Below are 13470 nucleotides of genomic sequence, written 5' to 3'. Positions count from 1 at the left end.
GGAACGGATTCTGAATTACATAATTTAATCAACGCCAGGATTAAAAACCGGTCTCTAAAGAAGCGCTGCTAAATGGAAAGACTCTGTATGTGACCTGCCCCTGTCCACAGCATGACTGTAAGCTGATCAGTCAGGTGCCATATGGAGTAGCTGTATCTCTGTGTGAGTGTGTGTGTGTTTGTGTTTTATTAATATGACTGCACTTGTGACTCCATCTCTAATGGCATGGTGATGAGGCTACTTGGGATGTGAAGCGGCCATTAAGAGAAAATGATCAAAGAGGCTGGACTGACAGGGTTGTGACAGCCCAATACTCTGTGCGTTAATGTGCATTTTGCACATTCATAACCAGTGTACTGGAGCTCTTATTCCACAAGATTGAAAATGAGATTATTAAAAAATACATGACAAAAAATCGTCACTGCATTGTATGAATAATATACGTCTCAGTGCACTGAATATTCGTTTTGAAACTCGGCGTGACTGAAAAGTCTCTGAAAGTACACTCATAGTTTTATATTCTGTTTCCCACGTTTACATTTCCAAGAACAGAGATACAACCCCCAGTTTCAGACTGTGTGCTTTCAAGAATGGATTTACTCGTACTATATTTTGTAGCTAATGACAAAACACATTGCTGCACCATGTAGTGATGGTCCTTGGCATGGGTTACCTCTTAGCAGCAAGCACACCATTGTACCATCACAACAGCACTCTCTTTAGCCAAATACTCCAGTCATCATCCTCTTGTTGAACTAACAACAAATAAAAGAGAGGGACAACAGATGAACTAAGTCTCTACAGAAATGTTGTAGTGGGTGTTTAAGTGTTTGAGTTTAGCCATAAAAACTGTATTTTCTTACTGTAAGCAGCATGAAGAGATAATATCTGAGATGCTAACAACGGTTTGTTTTACAAAACAGCACTGTAATGAAACTCGCGGATTGTGCTCCGCGTGGACTGATGTAGTCAGTGTCTCTGTAACAGCAACCGATGTGAGACAACTGATGGATTGCATTTCCCACGTGAAAAAGCATGTGTATTGCTTTTTCTGAGATTTATGTCACCTCATCATTGGAGTTACAGGAGAATCCAATATATTCCTGTCTCACTTGTTATATATTTATCCTATCTTCACCTGACATTCACAGAATGATTTTTAAGTGGAAAAAAAAAAGTGGTGAAGGCCTGGTATTCATCACCCTCCAATGGCATTCATAATTAAGAAAAGGATTTTTGCATTTGCTGAGCAAAACAGTTATTTGCACAAAATAAAAATGATAAAAATTAGAAATTAGAAAAAAATGTTTTAATAAATGAAGGACTCATTTATGGAAGCTTATAGGGGACTATATTATAATGATAATGTAATTCCACAATAGCATTTTAATTTTCCACATATGTATGTGTTATTTTATGATGTGTGCAATCCAGGACCATATTAAAATTAAATTGAAAAAGCGGTTTGACATTTCATTCAAGTCATACCTGCTGCACAGTGGACAATATTCAATAATTAATTCAAATTTGAAAATGAAATATAAACAATTTAACCTGATTTTACAAATAGGTAAGCAATATTCAGGTCACAATGAAAATGATTTTTTTTTTTTTTTTAACAATTTGAAAATGAAAAGAGCATTTGACATTTCATTTTAAAAGTCTTAACCTGGTCTACAACTGACAATATTTAAATGCAATTTGTAAAACATCTATTGTATTTTCATTTACATGTCACCATGCTCTTTTGGGGTCAAAATGAAAATGCAATTTTGAGAATATGTATGTATGAGGGTATATGAGCATGAATGTGTGTGTGTGTGTGTGTGCTTGAGTATGTATGTATCCGGAAGGCACCACACTTTAACCAAAATTTGCTACCACTAGGTGGTACACCAACCACCAATAAACATAAGAGAAGGAGTAAAGATACAGGGGGAGACAAAATGCATAATGGCAAAACAATGTAGCTCAGGCTGAAGCTGTCTCTTTGCTGCCGACTTTGCTTGACAGGGATCGAAAATAAATTCTAAAATGCTACTTCGGCTCTAATGCAGAATCCAGACCTGCTGTAAAACACCGCGCCTACACTGCGCTCTGGGTTTTGAAAGACTAACTGCAGCCCCGAAAGAAGTTTTAAAAACACATATTAACCGATAGGAGGCTCCGACACTTTTATAGGAGCACCAACCCGGAGATGAGATGTGACTGATCCGACTGACGGTGGCCCACAGCGGTCAAACAACACCAATAAACATTGCAACTGTGACACAGAGTGCCTTATTTGGGCTACTGCCCTACACATGCATAACTGTATGTATACATGTATAATATACACCTGACAGTGTGCATGTATGTGCAAGTGCTTAGTACCAGTATATTTGTATGTGCAAGTGAAGTATTCAGTTTCGGCCTAGCAGCTTCTCATAGAATTGACTAAAACTGAGTGACACACTTATATTGTGGATAATAGCAAACTGAAAAATTAATTTATTGAGCACAGAATAGATTTCAGTTCGCTCAGGTTCAATATTATTTACTGAAAAGATTTTTTCTTCAAAACATAATTTGTGTATTTGCAAAATGTATTTGTCTGTGCACAAAAAGCCCAACTGTGCACACAGGAATGAGGCACAAAAATAACACCATACTTTTACAGTAATTACTATAAATGTATGCTTAGAATATAGACTACAATCATAGCTTCCCTTTTAATTATATTCAATGTGTAATATACAAACGTTTGTGTTTGCCTACTTTACATTCAGGTCAGTAAATGTCGCACTGTTCACATTAAGCATCAAGAAATGAACATTTTCTCGAACCACTTTGCTTGATTTCTTCGTGCAGACAGCATCTACAGCATCTACAGCATCTACAGCATCTACAGCATCTACAGCATCTACAGCATCTACAGCATCTACAGCATCTACAGCCTGGTGGCCGCTTCATCGTGTTTAGACCGCGGACTGTTCTCAGAGCCAGGCATGGGCCAACCTGCGACTGTATTTAAAGCAAAGTTGGCGCCTTTTGGCCGAAATGCCCGTATGTGCGCAGTCCATTAAAACAGGCAGATGTGCGCACCTTTGGTTTTTCCCAGCACGCCCCATTTCCTGTTCGCCCGATTTCCAAAAGTGTCACAGGTACGAAAAGTTTAAGTGTCTGTTTGTTCCCCAGCCTACATTTCTGATGCTGTTATTCAAATTATTCTGGCAAAGACTCGCCCGGGTCTGGGCCCAGAGATCCGGCTGAAGTGCGGTCAGACTGGTTTTCCGAGTCCAACATCCCACAACCAGGCCTGAAGCACGCCAAACCTGCCGGACGGCCATTACTCTTCTGGCGGTTGCAGGACCGAACGGCGTTGGTTAATTTCCTGCTATTTTCCCCCACGCCAGCCCTTCCCTTAGAGGCAGCATGGAATCAGATAACATAACATGCTGTTTTATTAAAAGGCTCATTTACACAACACAAGAACTCCCATTCTCATGGACACAGAAGTGAACTAGCATGAAGTCCACGAGCAGCGGCTAAAATCAATAAACTGCGGTGGTAAGTGAAGGTAAACTGCAAGTATAAGTCCAATAGCAGCTGTGCGCCAAATTCAAGCTACTAATAAATAATAATGACAATGTTCATAAACAAACAGTAGTTTTGACTAGATGAAAGGCTTAAATGTCACATGTGTTACTCCTGGGCCTAAGGACAGTTAAGTCTAAATGTATCCGTCCTACAGTTAGAAATCAGAGAGAATCCATTAACACAAGGGGCACTGACTATGTGAAGAATAAACAGATGTGATCTCCAGTAAAATATTGATTAAATGTCAAAAGCCACAAATGAAAATGTGGAATGCAGGAGCTGCATTGCTGTTTTTACTTGAACCCCCCACATTAGGAGCTATTCAAGCAAAATCTTGAACTAATCATGAAAAAGTCAAAGGCTTGCTCTCATCAGTCAGGCTAATGAAGTTATAGCTGAGATTATTTTGAGCCAATAAATTACCTCACTAACCCCATAATCTACAGTAGTTGTAGTAGTTGTGTAGTGTAGTGGATATAAAAATAACAGGCTAAAATTATAAATATTAAAGTCATTATAGAATCCTTTTGGGAACTTTATTAAGATGATCATGTAAACTTGAAAATGAAAATGTAATTCTATGATAGCGATTTAATTTTTTACATGTGTTCTATTATTATCATTAATGTTACCACTTTTACACTGGACTGGAATATGAGCAAAGCAGCAGAAGCAGTCAGCAGGACATTTCCAGAGATAGATGAGTGGAGCTGAGAGAGTGAAAGAAGAAGAAAAGAGGAGGGAATGAGAACAGAGTGATGTGGAGTAGATCAAATAAAATACTGTCTGATTATATTACAGTACATGTCCATGTTGTTTTTCCTATGATGCTATTCTTTAAAGAAATGTAATATCATTAGAGTAAATGTTCTTCTGTTGGCTTGATATTCGGTTCAGAGTCGTGAAGACATTTACTTGGCCTTGTTGTGGTTCCATGTCTGTTAGAGCAGCACATATTATTATGGTCTGGATTTAAATGTAGATTTATCAGCTAAACATTAAATCTGTGAAGTCTACTTCAGCGTACTGTCACAAAAATTAGAAGATTAGTAAAGCTGTTTATGCCAAATTCATTCCCCACCTATGTCATGTAAATTCAAAATAGTCACATCAGACAATTCTTGCCTCTTTTAGTGAAAATTAGTCATTGTCAAAATTTGTTGTGTTGTGGTTTCAGAATGATGGAGACAGAACAATTAAATTCAAAATATGATGCAGGCTCTGGATGATTTTTTTTTCTTGGGCAAATATCATGTTTTTCCCAAATGATGTACAAATGGCTTGATACAGTAAACAGTGCATATATCTGCTGTGAATGGGGAAAAAAATTCCCCGGGGGAGCATGTCCTCTGAATATTGACTTAGTTGGGGCTAAGCCCCGAATGTTTACTATGTCTGGCTCCGCCCCCTGCGTTTGCTTATTATCCAGGTTCTGTCTCCTCTGCTCCTTCACATAGTTTTATCCCCAAAGTGTGTAATGAAGTGAGCGAAGCAACGTCCCGCTAGTTTTAGTGTCCTTCCTGTCATTAGCCGCTGCCCCAGTGACAAGACAAACAGTGACAAGGAAGTGACGTCCTAACTGAAGACCCGCCTTGATGAGAGGTCTGACAGTTTGCATTTTCATTTTCATGTTGACCCCAAAGTAGCATGGTGACATGTTAATGAAAATGCAATGGATGTTTTGCAAATTGCATTTAAATATTGTCCATTGTAGACCAGGTTAAGACTTGCTGTTTTCATTTTCATTTTCAAATTGTAAAAGAAAATGCATTGTGGAATTACATCATCATTTAAATATAGTCTCCTATACTCACTATTAAACTCTATTACTCCCCATTGTACTCATTATCAAGCTGCAGTTTGTCTTTTCTCTGCTTTCATAAATGATGTAATTTCTTTGTGCTTGTGTTTCTTCTCCTCCTCTCTAGATGTGCGGTGTCCATCAAGACACTGGATGTCACGTGGTCACTCGTGTGAGGAGCGAACTGCGTGGAACCCAAAGTACTGTGTGGTCGCTGACTGTCAGATGCTGCTTCTGAATGAGAACCAGGTGGTGAGAGCAAACAGTACAATCTCTTGTCTGTCATGTCACGATTACATGAAAAGTACTGACCAGATTTGCACCAAAGGAAGGGGGCACGAGCCAGGGAAGAGCCCAATTCAATTTTGGTGCTGATCCGATTAAAGGGATCCAGGATTTTTTTAATCACTTTCCTTAACATTTTGAGATAGGGCATTTGTTTACACTTTTCTCATTTTTCTGGATCTTGATGTAAAAAAAACAGAAATATGTGCGGTGTTGCGATTTATGAGTTTGTACAATTTGGTGGAGATCCAGATAATAATCTGATTCTTGCAGATGTGTTGTATTGTTTGGCCTTGGCGAAGATATGTGCTCTACTGAGTGCAACTCCAGTAATAATATATGACATATAGTCAGTGCCTGGGCTGATGTTTTAATCCCTTTTAAAGTAGAGTAAAGGTTTCACAATCTATGTCAGTTGGACATCTCCTCTGTGTCACCTGTGTCCTAACCCCTTTTTACTTTCCCACAGCTGCTGGGTAAAAGCTTCTTATTGATCTACTCAATAATATTAATAATAGTAATGATAATGATAATGGTAGAGAATGGAGATTCAGAATGGAAAAACACAGCCTCCTGACTGGATCGTGTGTTGTGTGATAATTCATTCTTCATTTAAATTCATTCCACAGCGGAGACGACCAGTAGCTAGGTTAAGTCTGGCTCTCTGCCACTGTTGTTTTGATTAGTGTCACACTGGATTATGCTAGTTTCTGTGAGATTAGAGGTCCTGTTATTAGGAACAAATCAGGAGTCAGCAGGATAATCTAAATTACATTGTTCTGTCAGCAGTATTCTCTCCTTACTTAACAGCTTTGTGAGCTCATATTTAAAGCCTCTACTCCTACGAAGGTGCTTTCACATATTTTTTCTGGTTAAATATCTTCTCCAGACTGTGACTCATTTCGAGGGCTGGGGAATATTGTTTATCAATATCGTAATATTTTCTGATACTGATACACTCACTGAGCTCTTTATATGCTATCTTTCAATCAGCCAATCATGTGCAAGCACTGTAGTGCTTAAAATCCTGCAGATACAGGTCAGGAGCTTCAGTTAATGTTCACATCAAACATCAGAATGGAGAAATGTTATCTCAGTGACTATGATCGTGGCATGATTGTTGGTGCCAGACGGGCTGGTTTAAATTCCTGGAACTGCTGATCTCCTGGGATTTTCACCCACAACAGTCTGTAGAGTTTTCTCAGAATGTAGCTCTTCGTCCAAAAGTTACTCTCGCTTCTGCAAGGACGTCTTGCCGTGGATGCCAGTAGCTCATGCAAGTGAGTGTCTGTCAGTGGCTGAGCCTGGCTGTCTACATGTAGAGCATCACATGATGTACAGTTTTCAGCTGATGCCACTAACTGGGAACCATCAACAGCAAATTAAATTATGACTGTCTTGGAGTTTCTCAAGGCGTCCTTTACGATTTTGAAGGTCTCAGCGCAGCGACAGTGACAGAACAGTGGCCCTGTGAGCAGCCAAGTATCACAAAACCACATATGAATGACACAGCAATTTTCTTAAGTCATTTCTTATGCTATCACTGAGCGTGTCACCTCCCGTCACATCATTTCTCTTCTGCCTAACCTGAACTAAAACAGTGTTAAATTACTTGCAGGATTAAACAGCATTAAATGACATGCAAAAAGCTTAAAATGCAAATACACGATGGTAAAATGTCCTGAAATGTTGCATGCTATTTATACGCCATGATATTGCTCTGGGGGAATTATGGCATCTTGATCACTCAATTCTGGCGAATGGTTGACAATAATGGTGCTCAAATATAAGTGCACCGCTTCAAAGTCACAAAAGCACCTAGACAAGGACCAGTTATTTACCAAACCTTTTTTCATACCAGCGGTGACTGCTGGAATTCAGGAGAAAAAGGTGGCTTGAGTCTTTCTATGTCGGCAATTACTGAGGTATGCCATACTGAAAAAGAACAATAATTGCAGGGAGGAATTATTTCAATCGACCCATTGTGAGCCTTTCCACTACAGTGCTTTCTGTTTCACAGCAACAAAGAACAACAGCTTTTAAATGCATCCATCTAGAGACCCAGACTCTGAAAGGTCATCTGTAACACTGCTGGATTTCTGTTATGTCAGCAAACTGTAGGTCAAAACAATGATTCAGTCTTATAATGGCTTGCTCCAGATGAAGGAGGGGTGACAGCAGAACAAGCTCAGGTGAATGGATCAGAGCATCAACTGTGGTGAACAAGCAATCATACGGTCGAGGTCAAACATTTACATGCACGTCTGTGCAGCATGTCATAGCAGTGTTAGGTTTTCAGTTATTCCAGTAACTCTTTATTTTGTCACAGAATGATTAGACCCTGTACTTCGTCACAAAATTAGCTATTTGATTCAAAGTTGACAGCAAAAATATATAGCTCAGTTAAAGCTCCTCAGACTCATCAGCCTAATTTACGATAGACTATGTGTCCATGTTTGTGTGACAATAATCAGACATGATAGAAAATAATTCAGAAAAAAGCCTTTAAGTTCCTGTGGAAAACCCATCTGTTGTTTTCCATGTGATGCTTTATCTCTCAGAGCAAACGACACATAAAGCAGCATGTCTAAGAAAACACTCGTCTTTTTGAAATGCATTTCAACAATTCACATTTAGCCACAAATTAAAAACAAGAATAGTTTGTACTTGCCCATTGGGTTAAATTGCTGCATATTTAAATCTTATAGATCAATAGGTGTCTGTTATTATTCACTCTTTATTTGCTTAAATGTATCTTCCTCCTTTCTATACAACTTTTAGAAAAACACTGGAGTGAACAAAAACGCAAGGTTCAAAAGTGAGAGGAAAGAAAAATCGATGTGCACAGCAAGACTTTAAGAGTCCATGTACAAAAGTTTTGATTTATTGTTGGCTGTGAACGTTTGTGCTGCAGGGGTTTTACTAAACAGTGACTCTTCTTTATTTCTTTGTTTGGGGCCTTTTGTGTCATTCCTTTTCATCTTATTCTGTTTTTATGTCTTGTTTTGTTGGGTTCTTTTACTCTCTCTATTTCTCTCTCTCTCTTTTCTCTTCAGCTGTACCTGTCTCTGCTTCTCCTCCACGGTTCTCTTGTACTGTTAGACATTATAGAAAACAGAGAATTGTAGTGTGGTATCACTGAACAGCTCATGCTGATACTATCGTTTGTAATGGGATGTTTACTTAACAGATGATTGTGGCCTTATTTGCCAAAGACGATTAGGCCTTCAGCCAATTTGACGCATCCCGAATAGTAAGACAAATTATTCTTCCACAAACACGAACAAAGCCGAAAAAGAGGAATACAGATAGTGAAAGCAAACTATGAGAGAGGGGATAACGATCTCAATATTCAGCAAGTGTGTCACATGTCCGCGGGGCAGCAATATGAAGGTAATAAAAGTGAGGGAATGGTGTGATTTCAGAGGGCTCTCTAGAGTTTCGACTTTTCTCATTTTCACCTTCAGCTTGTTGCGACGGCCTCAGTTGTTCCTTGGGCACACGCGACTCGCTGTGTGTAAAAATTGATGGTGAAGTTTCTCCCATCTACTTTTCTCAAGCTGCACACGACTGCCACTAGAGGGGGCTTATGATATGAGACAAATCAGTTGTCTGTGGTTGTGTGTCTCAACAGTCAGGAATTTCATATGAATTGAGGATAGTTTAAGGAAATTCAAGTAGGCTTTGCCATTTGTTTTTACTGTTGTAATCTAATCAATGCATACGTCCATGGTAACAGCAGTTATTTTAATTGAGTTGTCTGATATTGACAGAATACATCACTGTTAACTGTTAGCAGTATTTTTCCTTAGTTAAGCCTCTCACAGAAAGTTAGTTAGATGGGTTTCTGATCTCAACAGAATGATTGTTTGTCATTTAAACTTGACCTTCATCCAGAGAATGTTTTTGCAGTAAGCCTGCTGTGTTTCACTGTTTCTGGCTTCACTCCCATGCAGTCGCACCTCATGGTCACCCGCTGGCTGTGCATTATGACTAATGTTCTCTGTGCAGCATACTGTAATTCACTAAAACTTTCCTGCCTAGATACATCCATCTAGTCATAGGACTTTTTACCGAGCCATAATGTCACGAGCCCGCAACTCTGACCTTTACCTGCCACCTCAGAGATTACTCAGTGCAGTTATTTTACTGCTGATAAAATAAAGTGAAATCATGACCTCATCACACTTATCTACCTTACTGTCCTAGCGTGTATAATTAGAAAATTATACACAAATATGCTAAAATAGAGCTTACATGAAATAATGATTTGTTTCAAATTGGAAGGCAACATTTTCTATAATGATAAGTTTGTGACTGTCTCTTATTTATTTCATTATTTAAATATTTTAGCTATCTGAATGTAGGCAATGCTCACCCATTCAAATTAATTACCACTTAGTCACTGAGTAGTGCAAATTAATAATTGGATGAGTGGGTGAATTAATGGATAATGAAATGAGTAATTATTATAGTAAAGCTACAGAGGATACTACAATCCCTGCTCAGCACTATTGTTTGGGCCTTACAGTACAGGACTGTATATATCCCTGTCACTACAAATTGTTGCAGTGAGACTAAAGTTACAGCTCATCTCGCTTAGTCATTATGGATCAGACCACCAGACGTTGTCTTTTACGTGAGAGAAAGTGTGAGAGAGAGCTGTCCTTACAACCAAGTCCCATGAGGCAAGTAAAGCGGTGACTGGCGGAGAGGATCAGACAGAGATAAACAGACAGACATGGAAACAGAGGGACAGAGGAAACAAGACAGACAGGGTGCTGCATTGAGTTGAGAAGTGTGAGGATGTTCGATAAGCCATTATCACTCCGCTTGGAGGACATCAGGCCCTTTCCCTTTTTCTTTGACTCGCCACTTTCTCACAACAGCCACCCCCTTTCTTTTGTCTGTTTAATCTGTTGGAGCCGAACATTTGGTATGCAAGCTACAGGAAGATATGGGCTGACACTGACTGATGTGCTGCTAATGCCCGTTCTGTTTTATCCAGTGACTCCTCATTTATCAAGTCCAATACAGCTATTGTGTGTTATTGGCCCAACACAGCATTAAACATGGTGACCAGAATAACCACAACAAAATAGATAAGGAACCTTTTTGACTATTGCATGTGTGTTTCTCACATTTTTTACAGCTGCCATTTTTCTTTCTGCTAGCATTCATTCTTCTTCTGTGCTCCTACTTTGTCTTTGTGCCTTTTGTTAAATGTATTCAGGCTTTTATCTGTCTTGAGTTTCTTCCTCTGTGTCCCTGTGTCCTCCTTTCTCTCTCTCAGTCTCAATAGATCTGTCCCTTGTTTTTTTGCAGGAGAGGCGCGCTGCGTCATGCAAGGTCCATCTTCTGCGACGCACCATCAGCGTTCCAGTGGAAACACAGTTTCCAGAATTCCACAGCCAGCTGTCCACAGAGAGCGGTGAGTAGCCTGAGGACGTAGCTCTGCAGTGATCAGGATGCATCAGTATTTCCATGCACACATTGGAAATACTTTAATTGCTTTCTTGACACAATTTAATTCAATTAGAATGATTAATAACCCTGAAATCAAATGTTTAACACTTGTTAAACATTTAACACATGGTTATGGACATATATAAGATTTAATTTTTATATGTCTGTGGAGACTGAGGAGAAGTTGGTGCTTTTTAATGGCTTGCCTCTGGTTTTGGCTTTTTTCCTACTATCTGTGCATGTGCAAGACTCCAGAATATCAGTTTATATATAGTCTATAGTTTATCTATACAATGGTCAAATGGGCAGTGTAACTCAAGAGAAGCACTTCTTTCTGCTCCTCAGTGACATAAACAGTCAGAGACTTAAAGTGAGCCTGGCAATGCCTGGATGAGCCTTTTAAAATCGCTGATACTCGTTTCTTCTGCTTCATATCCACTAGATGGAGAGCTTGCTGCTTCATGGTGCGGCAGTGCACTTATAATGTTTCATCCTAACCACTAAGACAGACACTAATAAAGGTTTTGGTCTCTCTGAAATTGCAGGTGTCATGTCGCACTTTCCCTATTGCTTTTATGACAATGTAAAGCTTGTAGTATAATGCAGTTGCTTTCTGCATATATCAGTATACACACTTGTGTATGGACAAGATGGAGCACCCCAGTGAAAGCGGTTCGAGTCTGTTTATGTGTCTGTGAGGGAGGAATCACAGAATCAGTCACAGTGAGACACTAGGTGGCACTAAGGTTTGTCGTTCGAGCATTTGTATCCCACAGTTACTGTTGCTGGGTTGTCAGCTGGCATGCAACATAATAGGAGCCAACTTTAAATCAGTGTGTGCGGTGGTTATTCAGTCTAAGTGCTTTTTCATGATGTCATTACATTATTTTGTCAACACCCTGTATATAGTCGAGTACATTAAGATTTTATTAAGTTAAGTAATTTCCTGAGGTGGTGTTGTTGTTTATCCCTGTGGCAGTGTATTTGCACAGCAGAGAGATTGTATCATTTCTGGCTTGGCAGAGTTGCATAAGTTGTGTTTTTAATTAAGATACTTGCGTGTTTCTTTGTTACCACCCACCCAACCCATGCTTTCTGCAGACACTACTACGTTCACACGTGTCTGTCTAAACAAGTGACTCAGTGAGTTTGTGGCTGGATTGTTGTGCAGCGGCGTCTGCAGGGCCTAACCGACCGCTGGCCGTTAGAGGACGACATTTAGTTCAGTGTTAAAATAAAAATATTACTTTGATGCGCTTTAAAACATTTACAAATTCATTCCTCAGTCTCTTAGTTGACATTAAGAAACATATTTATTTCTCAGCTAAACACATGTTCTGTTAATTAAAGCATCATGTCAGTTGATACAATTCAGGAAGTGTCTCATTCAAATGTTCGACCCTGTATCATCTGTTTGAGGTCGCGTTCTTGTCGGAAGTATGAGGGCTAGATAATGAACCGAGCACGAATGTCCTTCTGTCTCCTCAAAGTTATGTCTGTTACCCGGTATTCTCTGCATAGCACATATTTGGCTTTAAATATATAGCTGAGACTGGCTTTTTTTTCTTTTTTTCTTTTTTGCTGCAGTTGTTTGGTGCTAAATCACCCACACACACACACACACACACACACACACACACACACACAAAGAAAAGAAAAGAAAAGAACAGATAAATATGTGCATCCCATTTTGTAATCTGTATTCAGTGATACAAGTGATGACATGGTGGTGATGAGAATACAGCGTTGGATGCATTATTATACAGGATTTGTGTGACCACTGTAGGTTAGTTTTGTTTATCTGACGAGAGACAGAGGCTAAAGGAATAAACACAGTCTGCCAGCTAGTTCACTAATTACAGAGAACCTCTGTAACTCTGCCAATGACATTCTGAAACTTTTCCATGATTATTATGTAAGGTCATTTCTGAATCACTGATTCAGATTTCCATAGTCGAGATACACTGTTCTACATGTTAGCTAGGATGCGTTACAAGACATTAATGTACTTATCTAGTGGCCACTATTTCAGCTATTTAACATACTTTCAGCTTTTTTATCATCTGACTTCTTTGGTATTTGGATTTGAATTCAGTCGTCGCTGGCAATAAAAAATAACATAGTGGCATTTACAGATCAGAAGCAGCACTGACTGAACACATGAATGGCTACAATTACAGACATGCAAGTGGAAAAAAGGATCTGATACGATATTTTTAATATGAAAATCATAACTAAGACTTTTAAATGCATGTTTCAAAAGTTTCTGTGAACCACCACTTATGATTTCAAATTAAAATTCCCAGTTATACTTTAATGGGAGCTGCAGCTGTCCAGTG

The 13470-nt window shown here is 39.1% G+C and overlaps 1 protein-coding gene across 5 annotated transcripts in view; it reads left to right on the top strand.

The window, feature by feature from the left end:
- The window catches only part of dab2ipb (DAB2 interacting protein b), a 149625-nt gene that overhangs the window by 10491 nt on the left and 125664 nt on the right, over positions 1–13470 (top strand). For 3 of the 5 annotated variants that reach the window (XM_056403007.1, XM_056403005.1, XM_056403008.1), the window contains exons 2-3: positions 5508–5632; positions 10991–11096. In XM_056403007.1, coding sequence (XP_056258982.1) covers positions 5508–5632; positions 10991–11096 — 231 coding nt within the window. Of the gene's footprint in view, positions 1–3126; positions 3144–5507; positions 5633–10990; positions 11097–13470 lie in introns of those variants that run through there. The other 2 variants (XM_056403009.1, XM_056403006.1) reach the window with 2 other exon arrangements.

The sequence above is a fragment of the Seriola aureovittata genome, chromosome 18 (genome assembly GCF_021018895.1).
Source record: "Seriola aureovittata isolate HTS-2021-v1 ecotype China chromosome 18, ASM2101889v1, whole genome shotgun sequence".
Taxonomy (NCBI): Eukaryota; Metazoa; Chordata; class Actinopteri; order Carangiformes; family Carangidae; genus Seriola; species Seriola aureovittata.
The sequence above is the reverse complement of the archived record's forward strand: the minus strand, read 5'-3'. Positions and strand labels throughout refer to the sequence as shown.